This window comes from Podarcis erhardii (genome assembly GCF_964252035.2).
Source record: "Podarcis erhardii genome assembly, chromosome: 11".
In the NCBI taxonomy this organism is placed as follows: domain Eukaryota; kingdom Metazoa; phylum Chordata; class Lepidosauria; order Squamata; family Lacertidae; genus Podarcis; species Podarcis erhardii.
This window is the reverse complement of record NC_138501.1, coordinates 42,618,609-42,636,777: the sequence shown is the minus strand read 5'-3', so window position 1 is coordinate 42,636,777 and position 18,169 is coordinate 42,618,609. Positions and strand designations below refer to the sequence as shown.

The 18,169-nt window shown below is 46.5% G+C and overlaps 1 protein-coding gene across 3 annotated transcripts; it reads right to left on the bottom strand.

Moving 5' to 3' along the window:
• Nucleotides 1-2,861: 2,861 nt before the first annotated feature.
• On the bottom strand, nt 2,862-15,304 carry RAX (retina and anterior neural fold homeobox). 3 transcript variants are annotated; one of them, XM_081880831.1, is made up of 3 exons: nt 14,487-15,304; nt 10,771-11,012; nt 2,862-3,739 (listed from the first exon to the last, which is right to left on the bottom strand). In XM_081880831.1, the coding sequence occupies exons 1-3, from the start codon at nt 14,782-14,784 to the stop codon at nt 3,287-3,289; spliced, it is 993 nt and encodes a 330-aa protein (XP_081736957.1). In that variant the 5' UTR covers nt 14,785-15,304; the 3' UTR covers nt 2,862-3,286. The 3 variants fall into 3 exon arrangements, with proteins under 3 accessions (XP_081736957.1, XP_081736958.1, XP_081736959.1); XM_081880832.1 differs by having other exon boundaries at nt 10,783-11,012; XM_081880833.1 differs by having other exon boundaries at nt 10,771-10,988.
• Between the last annotated feature and the right edge of the window lie 2,865 nt (nt 15,305-18,169).

The window sequence follows — 18,169 nt, the reverse complement described above, 5'->3', positions numbered from 1 at the left end:
TCTCAGCAATTTGGGGGAGGCACAGAGGGCACTGAGGTGGAGGAGAGAAAGGAAAAGCTCTTTGCCCAAGCGGAAGCACATGCACAGGGCTGTCAACGCCCATGCTTTTGAGGGAACACATGTGGCGGTGACATGGACAAAAGCGAACTGCTTCATCCATCCCTAACTACCGTTCAATAATCCGGCACATGCTTCACTTGCGAGGGGTCTCTGGTACAGTCCTGGATGACTCCAGTTGACAGGAGCAGCTGGTGGGAAGAACTTCTGCCTGAGATCTTGGAAAGCCAGTCAGAGTACATAGTGTTGGGCTAGGCAGGAAACTAAAAGCTATGGTTTTCCCAGTAGTGATGTATGGAAGTGAGAGCTGGACCATCAAGAAGGCTGATCGCCGAAGAATGGATGCTTTTGAATTATGGTGCTGGAGGAGACTCTTGAGAGTCCCATGGACTGCAAGAAGATCAAACCTATCCATTCTGAAGGAAATCAGCCCTGAGTGCTCACTGGAAGGACAGATCCTGAAGCTGAGGCTCCAATACTTTGGCCACCTCATGAGAAGAGAAGACTCCCTGGAAAAGACCCTGATGTTGGGAAGGATGGAGGGCACAAGGAGAAGGGGACGGCAGAGGACGAGATGGTGGGACAGTGTTCTCGAAGCTACCAACATGAGTTTGACCAAACTGCGGGAGGCAGTGGAAGACAGGAGTGCCTGGCATGCTCTGGTCCATGGGGTCACAAAGAGTCGGACACGACTAAACGACTAAACAACAACAGGCAGAAAACTGCTTAACTAGTAAGTCCACAAAAAAGGGGCCGTCTTATACATGAAAAAAATACGGTATCACAAACCATCTGCAGATATCTCTTGATCCTGGCAATGAAATTAAGATGATTCTTCAGACAACAAATGCCTGGTAAAATATTACCTTTGTTAAAGCTCAAAGTAAATTCTTTGCATCAAGTCTCCCATGGCAGCTAGGAAGGACCACCTGTTTCTTCAAGAATGATTGGTAGCATGTGCTGTCTAGGGCCCTGGCTTTACCAGCTGAGTCTTGGAGGAGTCCATTGGTGAGTTGGTGCAATTCCCAGAACATGCTCCTTGGTTGAGGCCAGGCAGTGTTCTTTGCATACTGGCTGTGTGGCCTAGCGTGTTCCCCAGAATCCTTTGCAGTGCCCCAGAATCCTGCCATGACAGGTGTCAACTTGGGAAGTGTTTCCTGAATGCAAGGAGCATGAAAACTATGGATCCAAGTCTATATCATGGTATCTTATGCTATAAACATAGACCAGGAACAAGCTAACAGAGAATCAGTACTCTAGCAGAACCATTGAGGTGGTCTAAGCACATGAGCCAAACCTCATGATCAAGGCAGAAGCCAATGTCCCCGTCTCCCAGATGCAAGTCAACTTTGCCCTGTGGGAGAGGGACAAAATCCATTCAGGCCTCAAGTAGCAGTTATCTGCTCATCTTCAAGGTGCACTCATTCATCCAGTTTCCCAAAGAGAACATGCCTTTGGCCCTTTAGCGCAAGGGCAGGAAACAAAGTGCCTTCCATAGGCTATTGGACTACAGCTCCCATCATCCTTGACCATTGGCTGGGGGAAGATGGGAGTTAGAGTCCAGCAGTATTGGCAGGGTGCGGGGTTAAAAGTAAAGGACCATTAGGTCCAGTTGTGACCGACTCTGGGGTTGCGGCGCTCATCTCGCTTTATTGGCCAAGGGAGCTTGTGTACAGCTTCCAGGTCATGTGGCGAGCATGACTAAGCCGCTTCTGGCGAACCAGAGCAGCGCACGGAAACGCCGTTTACCTTCCCACCAGAGCGGTACCTAATTATCTACTTGCACTTTGACGTGCTTTTGAACAGCTAGGTTGGCAGGAGCAGGGACCGAGCAAGGGGAGCTCACCCTGTCGCGGGGATTCGAACCATCGACCTTCTGATCGGCAAGTCCTAGGCTCTGTGGTTTAACCCACAGTGCCACCCGTGTCCCTGAGCAGTATCGGCAGGGCGCAGGGTTAGTTAAGTACAAATGCATCACATGCAACATCCCTTATGCGACCACCGAGCCAAGGAAATAAGTAACTATACAAACTTTGGAAGACATCTGAAGGCAGCCCTGTATAGGGATTTAAAAAAAAAAATTTAATTATATTTTTATATATGTTGGAAGCCGCCCAGAGTTGCTGGGGCAACCCAGTCAGATGGGTGGGGTATTATTATTATTATTGACATTTTAAAGTGAGGTTGATCAGAACAAATGTTCACAGGTTATTTCCTTGTACCTAGGAACAGGTGAAACGAGCCACCATTGGCAGGGTTGGCAGCAACTGCAGCAGATACGCTCTATGCTTATGATAACGTACTCTCTTGTTAATTATGCTGCTTTAAATGTGCATTTTATATTTGACTTCCTTTAGTAGTGTCTTCTTTTGAAATGTTTTAAGATATATTTTTTTTGTTAACTTTTCTGCATTAAATGTGCATTCTGTAGCGGACCTCCTTCGCAATTGTTTATTTTGAAATCTTTCATATAACATTTTAGTTTCCTTCTAATGTTGCTTTGGGTGTATACTTTATATTTGACTTTATTCAGTCACGTTTTCTCCTGCATGGTTTTATTTGGTGTTTTAGTGTGTTGTAAAACGCTTTGAGTCCATCCCCCCTTTAAATATAAAACAGTATAGAAATGGAATGAATAATAATAATATGTGATGATCTGCTTACTGATTTAGGTTACTAAAACCAAACCTTGATGGTCCAGAGGGCTGCTGCAAACCACAGTGAACAGATTTAGAATTAACAAACCATAAGTAATAGATACAGAATTAACAACCCCAGCGTCCTGTCTGAAAATATGTGTGCTTTAATGTTACAAAACGTCCCTAGGAAGGATACAACATTTTCCTGCTTCTTCGTCACCTCTACTGTAATCCAGCCAATGAGTCAGGGATATTGGATGATTAGATCATTAAAAAAAGAAGAAATACAACAATCAAAGCAAAGCTAGAACCAAGCCCTAAGTCTTGTGCCAAAGGTGGGGAAGAACACAAAGATTGCAGTGGCTAAATTGGAGGATTAAGGGGTTGGTCGGTAGGTAGGTAGGTAGGTGCAGAACGATTTCTGTTTAATGCTCAAGTCCCTTCTACAACACAGAATGAGGGGGCACTCTTAACAGCAATAGTCTTTGCTTATCTGTCCAGAAGATAAGATCTAAGGGATGAGACCTCTTTCCAAAGGTGGAGCAAGGGGAGCCTTTCTCACAAACCACATGGGCCAGAGATCTCCCTCCTCATATTGTCTGCCATGGTTTCCCAATGGACTGGATGTGCTCCTTTGCCTTCATCCTCAGCGCAGCAATACTGGTGTTGCGGGGGTCCACCTCTTCCAGCGGGAATTTGTCCACAAAGTTTGTCCCGCACTGGTAAGGCGGTGGAGGCCCCATGGCTCCTAGGGGTTGCAAGGTGTGTCCCATGGGGGGAGAGTTTAGGAAAGGGGGAGGGGTGTAGCTGCTGGGGAGGCTCTGTGGGGAAGCCACGAATCCTGGCAACGTCTGCAGGGGGCTGGTGTTGGGCATGGGTGGGTTCAGCCACGAGTCCAGGGGCAAGTTGCTGCCGATGGTCCCGATGGCAGAGGGCTGAGGTGAGCGGTTGAAGGAGAGGATGGGGGAATCCTGCAACTTCATAGATGTCACCTCCAGCTTCTCTTGACGCCGCCACTTGGCTCTCCGGTTCTGAAACCAAACCTAAAGGGAAAAGGGAAAACCACATAAATACAAAGCAGACACATACCCTCCAACATTTCTCAGATGAAAATAGAGACATCCTATTCTACATAAAAAAAGATCAAACCTCTCCATTAAGGAAATCAGCCCTGAGTGCTCACTGGAAGGACAGATCCTGAAGCTGAGGCTCCAATACTTTGGCCACCTCATGAGAAGAGAAGACTCCCTGGAAAAGACCCTGATGTTGGTAAAGATTGAGGGCACAAGGAGAAGGGGATGGCAGGGGACGAGATAGTGGACAGTGTTCTCAAAGCTACCAACATGAGTTTGACCAAACTGCGGGAGGCAGTGGAAGACAGGAGTGCCTGGCGTGCTCTGGTCCATGGGGTCATGAAGAGTCGGATACGACTAAACGACTAAACAACAACATTCTACACATGGAAGCTTCTCCTGCTTTTGATCTCCCTCACACAAAGACATCATACACACATCAACACTGGCCACCTTGAGCCAGTGACAATGCATTCAAAAAATGAGAATGCAAAGGAAACATGATTTAGCCTAAAATCCACATGTGCTAATTTATAGGCATAGATGCAGATTTGGAAACAATAAGCAAGGAATCACCCAAGGAGTCCCATCAGTGCAAACCTGGTGCAAGAACCTCTGCTTGTGCAATGGGGCTTTCTCTCTCTCCTTCCTCTCACCCCCTGAATTTGGCTCGGGGGGGGGGGGGAATGGGGAGAACCCCAGAACAGGACACAGGGTGAGGACAGGAGGGGGTCATTTCATCTGGCAAGCTGCAGTGCTCATAGGATAAAAAAAATTCCTTCCAGTAGCACCTTAAAGACCAACTGAGTTAGTTCTAGGTATGAGCTTTCGTGTGCATGCACACTTCTTCAGAACATAGGATGTTCACCATAACAAATTACAACCCCTGTAATTTAATTGTGAGCAGGGTTTCAGTATGACAGTGGCATACCATACAGAAGTGCTCTTAGGAAAGCAATCAGCAGCTTTTCAGAAATATTAGTGCAGGGTATAGGGAAGTATAGGGACGTGGGTGGCGCTGTGGGTTAAACCACAGAGCCTAGGACTTGCCGATCAGAAGGTTGGCGGTTCGAATCCCCACGATGGGGTGAGCTCCCGTTGCTCAGTCCCTGCTCCTGTCAACCTAGCAGTTCGAAAGCACATCAAAGTGCAAGTAGATAAATAGGTACCGCTCCGGCGGGAAGGTAAACGGTGTTTCTGTGTGCTGCTCTGGTTTGCCAGAAGCGGCTTAGTCATGCTGGCCACATGACCCGGAAGCTGTACACCGGCTCCCTCGGCCGCAACCCCAGAGCGAGATGAGCGCCGCAACCCCAGAGTCAGCCACGACTGGACCTAATGGTCAGGGGTCCCTTTACCTTTACCTATAATGCAGCTCAGGGATACGGCTCAGGAAAAGCTGTGATGTGGTGAGCTGTGAGCCGATTCAGTCATCCATGCAGGTGTTAAACTGTTGATGAGCCCCTCCCGCTCTCCCTCCTGCAGCTTCGTTAACCTGGACTTGGACCAGGCAGCCCTTGCAATAGAGGGGTCCTTCAGTGAGCAGCGAAAAGGTTCAGGCAGAGGAAACCAAAATTTATGAGGCACAAATCCTGGCTCTGTTCCCCAGTGAGGGGGGGGGGTCTGGGGAGCTCACTGCATCCCGCTGTGCCACTCAAGCCCGTGTCTGCCAACTTGAAAGGCAGAGGGGTGTGTGACCTGGGAGTGTGTCCCTGCCATGGATGATCCTCCGTCTCCAGCATGATTTGTGGTTTGTTCCTCCATAATTCGGACACTTGGCATTAATCAAGAGGTGCTCTTGGACCGACATATGCTAATAGGCTGCAATCAGTCAGCTGCCAAAAGGACAGGGCTTGGCTTTTTGAAGGTATCTGAATGTTTTCTTTGAAGCTTGAGAATCCTTTCAACGGCTGGGAAAAGAAGGTGGAGTATAAGGTGATTTGTGCTTTCTTATGCTTTCTTATGGTTTTCAAATGGTCTCCTTTTTCCTGTCCTCCCCTATATAATGAAAAGAATGTGTGTAGCTCAGGAACAGGGAAACTCGGCCCTCCAGATGTTTTGGGGCTACAATTCCCATCATCCCTGACCACTGGTCCTGTTAGCTAGGGATGGTGGGAGTTGTAGTCCCAAAACATCTGGAGGGCCAAGTTTGCCTATGCCTGGTGTAGCTGATGCTATGTTATTCTGTTTGTTACTTCGGAAAGAGGAACAATGGAGGATAGTAATTAACTCTCCCAGCATACCAGGTCCGGAACAACAATGCATATTGTGAAATGGATTGTTTATTTATAAGATGTAACCGAGGTGCTGTTTGTAAGGTGAAAAAAGTGGCCAGCTGGAAGAATGGTTTAACGGCAAGTGAAGGATGTAAACTAGACTCTAAATAAGAAATGATGTGGCTATGTGAGGAAATGATGATGATCATATGTTTGGAAGAGCAGTGGGAAACTTGATTTTAAGAAAATGTATTAAATTAATATAAATTGGTTTGATTTGTAATAATCTGGAAAATTAATTTTAAAAAATTGAAAAGTGTATATATAAACTTGGCCACCGCAGAGTCGGGTGTAGATGAAAATGCACATTCCATGCAATTTTCAATCATGAGTTTTCAGATATGTGAAAATATATCTCTTGTACAGTGGTACCTCAATTTACAGACACTTCAGGTTACATACGCTTCAGGTTACAGACTCCGCTAACCCAGAAATAGTACCTCGGGTTAAGAACTTTGTTTCAGGATGAGAACAGAAATTGTGCTCCGGCTGCGTGGCGGCAGCGGGAGGCCCCATTAGCTAAAGTGGTGCTTCAGGTTAAGAACGGTTTCAGGGTAAGAATGGACCTCCGGAACGAATTACGTACTTAACTAGAGGTACCACTGTATATTAAATGAGACTTGTGAAACTGGCCTAGCTCATAAGTAAACAGCCAAATCACAGTTATTTGCCTTGAAGCCTAAATAATCACAAGGTGCTGCTGGACCCTGTTTTCATTTAAGTAAATGAGATCCCAAAGGTGCTTTAATAGTAGAATTTTGCCTTCCAACTGCCTTTCACTGAAAGTCAACCAGCACTATTTGACTGCCCAAAGAAAATGAGCTTCTCTCTCATATACTTTCTGAGTTTAGATGCTGGCCAAAATCCTTTAAAACCCATACCAAGCCCTGAGCTCCCTTAGTTAATTCAAACTTGACAGGTTAAAAAAGAAACCCCCTGCAGGCAATTTTGTCTCATGCTCCCCATCAAATAATTCCCCTTAGTCCATAAACCCAAATCTGCTCTCATTACCCACTAGAAGGGATAAAATTAGTGCTGGTTTTTGGAGGCTGCTTTTTCCAAACACACACACTTTTGGAAGCCCTCCCAGATTTTTTCCTTCTTCTTTTTACAGATGACTAGTAAATATTTCAGGCTTCTCAAACATTTTCGTGATCCAGGGATTACAGATCATTCAGCTTTCATTAAGCCTGCGAAAAACCTCCCACTTACAATTAAGCAGGTGGGTGGGGGAGAAATCTCCAACTTTCTTCTTTTCGGTGGGAACTGACGTTTCTGAGAAGCCGCAAAGGTGGAGACTCACACATGCATGAGAACGCACCTCTTTGCAACACACTCTACAACTGGTGGGATCCAGCTAAGGTTAAGTGCCGTACTTTTAAGTCCTTGGTGGAAAAAAACATATCTCCATATGTATCCACCCACAATAGGATCTCGATGCGATAAGGAGGTAAATATTGCTACTTGACACTTCCCCTCAATTTCTGTGAAGTGGGTGTATCAAGGGGCTCTTGCTTTCATCCGCAAAGTTCTTCAGCAATCCTTCATAACCTCCTCTAAACAAGTTAGGCTCTCACAATGCAATTCATTTAGCGAAAAACACGGGTACCGTAAAGAGCTTAGCTGGTTGCTGCAATGCAAATATATATGCTTTTGCTTGTCATTCACTTGCGCAGGACCCTGCCAGATTTAGAACTCTGGGAGATCAGGGTTCTAAATCTCACTGGGGGATGTGGGGTGGGAGTCTTCTCAAGTACAGCAAACTAACCTTCTCCAGAACTTCAGCCCCCAACATGTGGGAGGCTGTGCCAATGAGAACATGGGGGAGCAGACAAGGGGCTCCTCCCTTCTCCCCCCGCCCCACAGAGCAGCTCCTTATGCATCACCACAAGAGAGGGGGAAAGATCTGCATAAAAGGTGCACGTGCTGTTCTATATGCATAGATACACATTTAGAAATAATTGCTGGAATTTCAATAGAAGTATTCAATGCATCTCACCGCAGTGCGGAAGTGACCTATGCCTGCTCAGCCTGCTGTCTGAGCTGTCTAACTATTGATGGGCAACTTCAAGGCCTTTCTTGGTCCACTTCCGAAAGATTTTCAAACTGAGCTTGGACTGAACAGCCCTTCAGAGAAAAGGCTGCAAAGTTGGACACATGGGACAGGATTCAAGTCAATGGTTGCATGCACGGAATAAGGTCTGCTAGCTTGCACAAGTGGACATCCTGCTCTTCTGCTGTTATGTGTCCTCTTGCATGCTCCCTAAATCTGCTCCAGAGGGTTGGGATGGGGGAAACCAGGAACAGTATGTGGGGCTAGAAGTCTCAGTGCTCAAGCAGACCTTGTTCCATGCACACATACCCCACTTAGCACTATGTTGAATAAAGGAGGGGTAGGAAGGAAGAATACACGAGAGTCCTATGGGCACCACAACGCATACATGGTGTTACTGCACGTAGATGGGGCCGAACCAACTATTAGGTAGACTGAAGTGACTTTTTTGGATGCTAAGAGGTGGAGAGGGACCATGAGATGTTGGAAGGCAGAGCTGTGTGTGACACACAGTGCTGTTGACATCCATCTGTCTCAGGAGACAATGGAGTGTGCTTCCAAGGGTGAAGTCAAACTGCTGCATTAGCAGCACTGAAGTGGCCTGTTCAGGGTGCAAGCTTGGGCAGTGTGTATGGAGGTCCTGGGCTGCCCAGAAGTCAGATCTCTCCTCTCAGCCTTGCTGATGGGGTCCAAAGGAAAGCAGAGCAATATGTTGGGCACCAGCGTGGCTGCAGGAGTTGCTGGAAGTGTGCCCCATTATTATTATTATTATTACTATTATTATTATTATTATTATTATTATTATTATTATTATTAAAAAAATTGTAAACCACCTCTTATCTGTAGATCTCAGGGTGATTCACAACATGGGGCTCCTGCTTAGAAATGTGCTGTGAAGGACATTCTCTCGTCTACAGTGTTGCAGGAAAATTCAACCGCTGGTCCAGTTGGCGTCTAGACATATCAGGAAGGGGAGCACTGCCCTTTGTCTTGGAGCCAGGACAGAGTGAGTAGCTCCATGTGCACAAAAGGTGCACATCAGTTCTACCTCCACTTCAGCCAATGGGGTGGCCCAATGGGCTTCGGTTTACACCAAAGCCCTGATGAAGCACGGCCACCTCTCCCCCCGGACACTGGGCGCATGCCTTTAAGTTTATCGTGAAACGGGAAAGGAGGCAGCTGTGGGCCTTCTCACCTGCTGGCTTCCCAGTTCTGTTGCCTTCCCCCTTCCTTAGCTGCTGTAGCAAGCAGGTCTCCAGGTGTAGTGCTGGATTAAACCCTGAGGCAGTTGAAATCTCGGGGTCTCCTGCTCTAGTATGATAACATTCAACTAAGAAAGCTTGGTTCCAATTTTCTTTCAAGATCAAATCAATGTTGTTTTGATCTGTTTGTCACAGGGCCCTTAAAAGTTGCAGGGCCGACGGACCGGTGCCTACTGTGCCTGTTTGGTAATCCAGCACTGTCCAGGTGTGCCGTTCAGCAGGTGAAGTAGTGGGACAAACCAGGACTGGGGACCAAGTGAGCTGACATCTACAGCTGCATTGGGAAATTTAAAGGGATGTGTGACTTTAAATGGGAAGCAATCCTGAACTCCCATCCACAGCTTATCACCGAAAAGGGGAAGCAGGTAATAAAAGAAACCCTGCTCTCAGTTTTGCAGTGCTGCTAGAGGCTACATGGAGCAATAAATTCAAATTCAGAAGCAAGAAAATGAACAAAAAGAACTTGAAAAGCCTGCCTCTCTGTGGGCATTGCTAGATGCTAAGGTGCCGATTACAAAGGCTGTATTTCAAATGACATATTATTATTCTATATTGCAGGCCAGTGGTGGACCTACATTTTGGGGGGTCCTGAAGCTTGAACTGTTATGGGGACCCCTTTGCAACCCGCAAGAAGGTCTGGGTAACCATCGTTATCTTCTTCAGTGGGGCTGTTCCACGACAGATCACCACTATTGACTTTGGGATTCACTCAAACATTGCAGGAAAGCTGGTTCTTGTTTAACGAATCTCTAAGTTTCATGCAAAGGGTTGTAGCAGGAAGAACATGGAAAGAGGTGCCAATTGCACATGCTATTTCTGGAGCATTCAAAGAATTTGAAAATTAATCCTGATTGTCACATACTTGGGAAACTAAAACTAACCTAAGGTGATTATTATTATTATTATTATTATTATTATTATTACTACTATAGTTTCTCCTTTCCTTTTCTGTCTCCCCCTCTCTTACTCCAAAATCTACGGTACCCTATAAATAAATAGGGAACTTCCAATAAGTTTAAAAACACATACATCAATGTAAATGATATTCTAAATTGCACAATCTACCAAAACGACGACAAACCAACCAACACCTTTCTCCTGTGCTGGACATTGCATGATTAGGAGAATTCTTAGCCAGAGTATCTGAAACTAAACACTCATAATTAGAGAGAGATTGCGGTCTGGAGTGTTAAAAAAAGGCAGATTAAGGAAAATCCTTTACTACGTATGCAAAGTCTGAAATTATATCCAGGGTGGGGGAGACTTTTACTGGATTAGCAGGGAAAGGCTGCTTTTGACTGAGGTCTTCTAATGAAGATAAGAACCTGAGGATTAACTGCCCAAGATTTCACCATGTGGCTAGATGGAGAAGGAGGAGGAGGAAGAAGAAGAGAAGACCACCTGCCATTTTACCTGGACTCTCACTTCAGGTAGGTTGACCTTCATAGCCAGCTCCTCTCGGCTATAGACATCAGGATAGTGGGATTTCTCGAAGGCTCGCTCAAGTTCGTGCAGCTGGTAGGTGGTGAAGGTTGTCCGGTTCCTCCGGTGTTTCTTCTTGGGCTGGTCTTCATCAGACAGTTTGCCGTCGCTGTTGTTGCAAGTGGCCAGCTCTGGACTCAAGCACTCCTCTGAGCGTTTGGAGCAGTAGGGGTCTGGGAGGGGGGGAGAAGAAGGAGAGGTGAGGCAACCCACCAACAAATGGAGCCAGAGCTCATGGATTTAAGGCTGTAACCTTGTACACACTTACCTGGGAGTAAGTCCCATTGAAATCAGTAGAACTTACTTCTGAGTAGGCATGCATAGGATTGGGCAGCCAAGCTGATTCACACCAGCATGTCTACCTGATGCTAAGCACATTTGAGTGAACGTAAATATACCACTGATTTCAACACCATTTGCTTCCAAATTTAAAAAATCCAGACTTCTTGTCTTGATTTGTTTTAACATTTTGAGCTGGTTTCACAGAGAACTAATAGAGATAGATAGATAGATATAGATGATAGATAGATAGATAGATAGATGATAGATAGATGATAGATACAGTGGCGTAGCGTGGGGGGTGCAGGGGGTTTAAAGCAACATTGATATTGCTTCCAGTGTTTAAAGCAACATTGATATTGCTTCTGTTTCTGCCTTTTGCAGCCTTGCCCTGGATCCTAAAACCTATTACGTATATGCAAATTGCCATTGATTTCGTTGCTTTGAAGTCCCGTTAGCTCTGATCTGGACTGGAGCAATCCTGTGCATGCCTGCTCAGAATTATGCTGAACTCAGCAGCTCTGTGCGCAGCCAAGGATACATGGTCTTGGTCATTTATATATTATTATGAGTTATTAATATTCTATCAAAATCTAAATGAATGGAAGCTGATCCACACAACTGCTCTGCACAGCTTGATGCTTCCCTTCCCCTTCGTCCCAGCATTGTACTATTCCCTTGGTAAAACAGAGTCCATTCCGAACCATTCTCCAATGGCTGTTTTTGGACCATCGCTCATCTGCTTTGGAAAGGTCTGAGACTGCATCTTGCTGGCTTAGAGCAAAGTCTGCCTAAGCCAGCTTTCCCACTGCTTCCCATGGTGCTGAGCCAGATGCTCACAAGTGGGGTGTGATCCACATGACACAAGTGCAATGTAGCCTGGGGGAAGCGATTGGAATTTGATGTGCTGGTGGGACTAGAAAACAATGAGACCTACACTTCGTCCAGTCTAGCACCCTGTTCTCACTGCAGCCAACCAGATGCCCACGAGAAGCTTGCGAGTAAGGCAGGAGTGAAACAGCACTCTCCCCACTTGTGATTCCCAGGCAGTTCAAAGGCATATAATCTCTGACTGTGGAGGAAAAACATAGCCGACAAGGCAAGTAGCCATGTCCTCCCCAAATTTGTCCAGTCCCCTTTAAAGTCACGCAAGTTGGTGGACTTCGCTGTTATCTTTTGGAAGTGCAACCTTAACTAGGCACTGAGTGAAGAAGAACTTTCTTCTTTTTTAAAAAATAATATTTATTAAGAGTTTAAAGATTACAAAAAGAAAGAAAAAGAATTAAACAGATCAATATAATACAATACAAAAACAGAAACAAAAACACTACATAAAACATTGAATTAACAAAACAAAACAAGAACAATTAAAAACACTTCCAATATTTTCAAGCTTATCTTTCATTCACTTGTTTCATTGACTTCCTCACGCCTCCCTTTTTGTATTCCACTTCAATTAACTGTTTCAGCAACTCCTTTCCATCTTCCTCTGTTTTCTGTCCTGTAATTAATATTAACATATTCTAACCTTGTTTTTCCCCTTTAATACATTAACAGTCTATCTGTACCTAGTTCCTTATAACATTTCTGCCAAAGCCATATAACTTCATTCCACCATTTTTCTAAAGCTCATTAATTTTACAATATTTCTGTAAATAATCTTTAATTTTTTTCCAATCTTCTTCCACCGACTCTTCTCCCTGGTCTCGGATTCTGCCAGTCATTTCCGCCAATTCCATATAGTCCATCATGAGTGAAGAAGAACTTTCAATGTTCCAAGATTTAGCTTCATTGGATGTCCCCAAGTTCTATGTAGAAAAACATCTCTGCGTCCACTTTCTTCATAAGCTGCACAATTTTGCACACCTTCATCATGCCCCAACTCTTTGTCATAAAGGGAGTTGCTCCACCTTCTGTGATCGTTTTGCTTTTGCCCCATGTCTGACTCTTTCCCAGCTCTACAGAACTCTTCTTGAGGTGTGGGGATCAAGACGGAACACAGTGTTCTAAGGGTGGTCACACCGGCTAAGCTCTTCCTAACGTGAGCAGAGGTGGGAGCCCTCAGAGAGAGGAACTCCTGGATAAAATGGACAGCTCATAGGCGTATTGGTCCATTGGTTCCGTGCCATTTGATGGATCCATTTGGGAATAAGCCACGCAAGTGTGGCAACCCCAGATGAGATAAGAAAACAAGCTTGAAGAACCGGACAAGACCATGTTTCTCTGTCTCCTAAGCTCCAAGGCTATTCCCCCCAAAATGGAAACAGCACCCTTAGCGCAGAAGCAAGTCCCACTGAAATAATCTGAAGATGAGTTTAGGGAGAGAATCCCTCCCTGGGAAATCTGGTCCCCAACATACGTTGTTGTTTAGTTGTTTCTGACCCCATGGACCAGAGCACGCCAGGCACTCCTGTCTTCCATGCCTCCTGCAGCTTGGTCATGTTGGTAGCAAACTACGTACTTCAGTATAAAATGCCATTGTAATGGCATTAACAGCCGCATTAACAGCCCATGCAGGGAGCCTCACTAAGTTCAGTGGGACATGCGACTGTGTCCAGTTTCAGCGCGCTTGCCTTAATTTGCCATGCTGTGCTCTGGGAAATGCTCTCTTTCCTCCCTTGCATGCCAGAGTGCCTTTTCTAAAGTTGTACAATTTACAGAACACCCATGGCACTGTTTGCTCAAGCAGCCAAAGACACACTCAATAGGTTGCTCCTTTGAAAAGCATCACCATCACCCGGGATCTGCGGGCAGGGCTGGGAGATCTGGAAGAGATGCCTCTTGGAAGCCCTGGAGAGAGGCTGCCAGTCAGTGTAGACAAGACTGAGTTAGATGGACCATGGTCTCACTCTGTGTAAGGCAGCTAACTGTATTTGGGATTTTTAAAGAGTAGGGTTTTTAGAGGGCACTTAGCTGATCTTTATAATTGTGTCTGTGGCGTCTCACAAAGATGCCTGATCTTTAAAACGCTTTCCTCCTCTTCTTCTTCAGTTATCCCCTCCAACACTTAACTGATTTTAAAGGCGCACATTTAAAAAATGCGCCCCTCTCTTAATAATAATGTTATTATTTTTACCCCACCCATCTGGCTGGGTTTGCCCAGCCACACTGGGCGGCTTTCAGCACATAATACATCAAACATAATAAGACATCAATCATTAAGTACTTCCCCAAAATAATAATAATGAGGAAGTTATTCGAACTTGCTTCCAAAGAGTGGGGGGGGGGGTTAAGCAAAGGACCCACACACTTTCACTGGTCCCAGCAGCTACAGGAGGACCGGGTTCCTCCAGTAAGTGGGGGACTATGACCTGACACCTGACACCCGACACCCCCCCAAAAAACCCACCCCTCGCACCCTGCCTTACCTCCGAAGTGTTCTTCCGGGGTCCCTTCCTGGCCCTGCCCAGGCTGCTCAGCTGGCATTTTGGAGAAGCAATCTCTGGGGCTGCGCTTCTCTGCCTCCTTCATAGGCCTGCCTCCGCCGCTGGCATCGTGGGCTTGGAAGGCACCCAAAAGGGGGTCCTCTTTGGTAAATCCCAGGATCGCTTCGATGCTGTGGAGCCTCGACGGGTTCCCTCCTCCGCTGGGGCTCCGCACCAAGTGCCCAGTCAGGGAGAAGCCGCCCTCGGTCATGTTCAGAAGGGAGCCTTGCTGCAGGTGCATGGAGCTCTCCTGGCGGCAGGGCAGGGGGCTGGTGTGGGGAGGGGGGAGGGCGAGGAGGACAGCCCTCGATCCTCCCCTTCCAAGGACCCCCGGGGGCTCCCCTATGCCATGCGCGCTCCTTCCTTGCTCAGCCGTCCAACAAGAGCACGACGGAGGGACCCTGCTTTTTCTTCTTCCTCTCCTCCTCCTTCCGACGGCTGGCAGGATTTGAGAGGCTCCTCAGGCGACCAACTCCCGTCGGGATCTGCTTGTGTCAGAGGGCAGCAGCGGGCGAAGGCGGCTTGCGAGTCCTCGCTGAGCCTAAGCGGCTCTCGGCCCCAGCCTCCCTTCCCGTCTCCTTCCAAGCTGACGGGGCCGGGTCGTCCTCGGACGGCCGAGGATCAGCGGCCAGGATTGGAGTGACCTTTCTCCGGACAGAGCAAGGAGCTCGCCCGCGCAGCGACGCCACCAGCCCTGCCTGGGAGAGGCGCGGCAGAGGTGCGTCCCGTCGGAGTCCCGCGGGCGCTGCTGCTTGCGTGCTCCCGTGCGCTCCGTCTCCCGGGGGCTTTGTGCGACTTGGGGGCCGGAGGCACCTGAATTAACGGGGGTGGGGGCTCTCCTTCGCCTCAGGCTCCTCCCCTCGACGGGAAGGGCGGCCCTTCGAGGAAACTGACCAGCGGGGAGGAAGCAGCCAGAGAGAAACGGTCGCCGTCGAGGGAGGCTGAGGAGTGACGCGGTTTTGTTTTGTTTTTTGCTAGGGTTTCGGGGAGGTCTCAACTTCCGACGGGCAAGGAAAAGAGGTTTTATTAAATAGAATTGAAAGGATAATATTAAATGGCAATACTAAATATAGAGAATGCGTAAAAATGGAAAATATGGATGATTGGTGGAGAAGCTGGTGGAAGTCCAAAAAGTTGAAATTTGTGAATAATGTTTGACATAGCGAATTTGTAAAAGGAAAAATTTAATAAAAATTATTATTTTTAAAAAAAGGAAAAGAGGTTTTATTTTTGCTTTTAAAAAGGGCAGAAAACTTGTTTCAGAAGGACCCGGCGGTTGCAGAGGGAGGAGGGAGGAGCACAGCAAAGTTTCCAGGAGGCATTTGGGAGCTCACGCACGTCTTAAAAACAAGTGGGTTTTAAAAGAGGGACAAATTCACGGAGAGGAGCAGCGAAGGCTACTAGCCACGCTGACTATGCCCTGTTCCACAAACACACTTTTAGAAAATCTCCTCCTGCGAACGGGAACAAGAGGATTTCTTTGTCAAAGGAGGAGCTATCTAGGGGCCTAGGGATCTAGTCTGGGAGTCTTGTCAGATTAGGATCTGAATGTGCGGCGGGGGGAGGAGGAATCGTGGAAGAGGCGCAGCTTCTTTCTAATCTTGAAAGCCTTTCCAAGAAGCCCACCCTTGAAATCCGGGGAGTTTAACGAAAGGATGGAGGTCGTTTTGTGAGAAAGGCGCCTGATGGTTTCACTGATTTCTCTCTTCCCACCCTCGCAGACTGTTAATTAATTAAAGGCAATCAAAATTAGTTAATTGAAATAAATTGGGCAAGTCACAGGAAGGGCTATCGGACGAAGACAGCGATTTAAGGAGCCATCCAGGTCAGGACTGTGAGGTTTTAATTCGATTTCACCCCGTTGGCTTCGACGGAGTGTTTTTGGCTCCTCGTCTAAAGGAACCGCTTGTTCTTTTTTGCAAGGACCTCGTTCCCAGCGCGGGATTGAAAGATGTTATGCAGAGAGGACTCAGGGATATGATATCGTTCCGGGGGGGGGCGGGGACTCCGTTTAAAATCCTATTTAAAATGTAACCGCTTAATCCGCAGTTAAGGCATTAATCGATTTGCCGCGCCTATTAACCACTCCTTGTTTTAACCTTCCCGGCTTTGAATAAATGAAATCAACTTATTTTCTTGCGACTACCCAACCAGCTGGATTTTGTGTCTGTTGTTCTGTCCCGTTTCTGGCCCTACATTTCTAGCGCTGATCCGATGTGCTTTTAAAAAAAGTTCTGCAAACGGAGCTGTTTGTGCAGACGCAGAAATACCATTTGAACGGAGTCAATCCGGTCTTACAACGAGTGTGGAATAAAGAAGGCAGCCACAGCCGCTGACTCTCCTGGGATTTATCAGCTGGGAGGGGAAAGGCACTCTGCACATGCTCAGAATCACGCACGCCTTTATTGCTGATGGTCCGTTTCCTGACCTTTTGTTGTCGTTATTGTTAGGCTTAAACTCACAAGTGTGTGCTTTTGGTTGAAATTAAGGATAAGGGCTGCCAACACCGATCTGAGTCGATTCCTTCAGTTTCCTTCAGACTGAATCATTCCTATTCTCTTTACTCAGTATTTCCAAAATACAAAATCGTTGCAAATCAAGCATCTGGTCGCAGAAACTTCATTGCAGGTAGAAAACAGAGAACAAATAACAAGGACAATAAGAATACAAGACACAGACACACACACACGGGATAAAGTAATAAAATAAAATCGCACAACTGGAATAAATAAGCAGATAAACCCACAATTTATTTATCACATATTAATATAACAAATGCAAACTGTTATGTTTCGAAGGATCTGTTCACGAAAACAAAGATATGCAGCAGCTTCAGAAAGATGTGAGATTGTGCGAAGGTATGTGTTTGAATATCAACGTATGGGGATGAATTTGATTTTACTTTTTTGGCGGGGAATCAACGTGTGGAACAAGGGGAAGAGCAAATCTTAAAGAAAGAGACACTTAAAGAATCTGGCCGATGTTAGTTTTGAAGCCACTTTCTGCTGCTGCTGCTACTACTAGTAGGAGTCATAGTACCACCCTGCAATACTGCAGCTCAATCTGTAAACAAGTGTTAAAAGCACAGACAGCTCTCTGCCCTGAGGAGTCTACAGTCTAAATTTTGCCTCTGAGGTGGGGATTGAGGAGCTTAGAAACATGGGCATAGCCAGGATTTTTGTTAGGAAGGTGGCAGCTTTTTCAGGAAATCAAAATTGTTGAGCTTTTTTGGGGAAATCACGGGTAGAAAATACCCCGTAAATAGGACATTGCGGGTGGCAGGCTTCTGCTGGGGGCGAGGGGCAGAAACTCAGATAACTGAGTACTTTCAATGCTTTTCGACAATATTTGTGGATCTGGGGGGGGGGGCAGCTGCCCCCTGTCCCACTTGGCTACTTAAAAACGAAGTTGAGAGTGGGTGAAGCATAGGGATTAAGGGACAGACGTGGGCAAACACGTACTTCCGTTTCCACTCCGTTTTGAGACTGGAAACTGAGATCTTTAAATAGGCTTTAGGGGAAAGTGGGCTTCTAAAGAGGGAAAGTATTTTGAAGATAAGCAGTGGAGGTACTTGGAGTGGTAAGATTCAGGGTCTCTCTTTCTCTCTCTCTGTGTTATTTGGGCAG

Excerpts from the sequence above, each read along its gene's own strand:
- RAX (XM_081880831.1), bottom strand. The coding sequence starts at position 14,784 with ATGCACCTGCAGCAAGGCTCCCTTCTGAACATGACCGAGGGCGGCTTC. Across the intron at positions 11,013-14,486 it reads CCCGGAAGAACACTTCGGAG|ACCCCTACTGCTCCAAACGC; the intron begins GTAAGGCAGGGT and ends CCCCCCTCCCAG. Across the intron at positions 3,740-10,770 it reads TACCTGAAGTGAGAGTCCAG|GTTTGGTTTCAGAACCGGAG; the intron begins GTAAAATGGCAG and ends TTTTCCCTTTAG.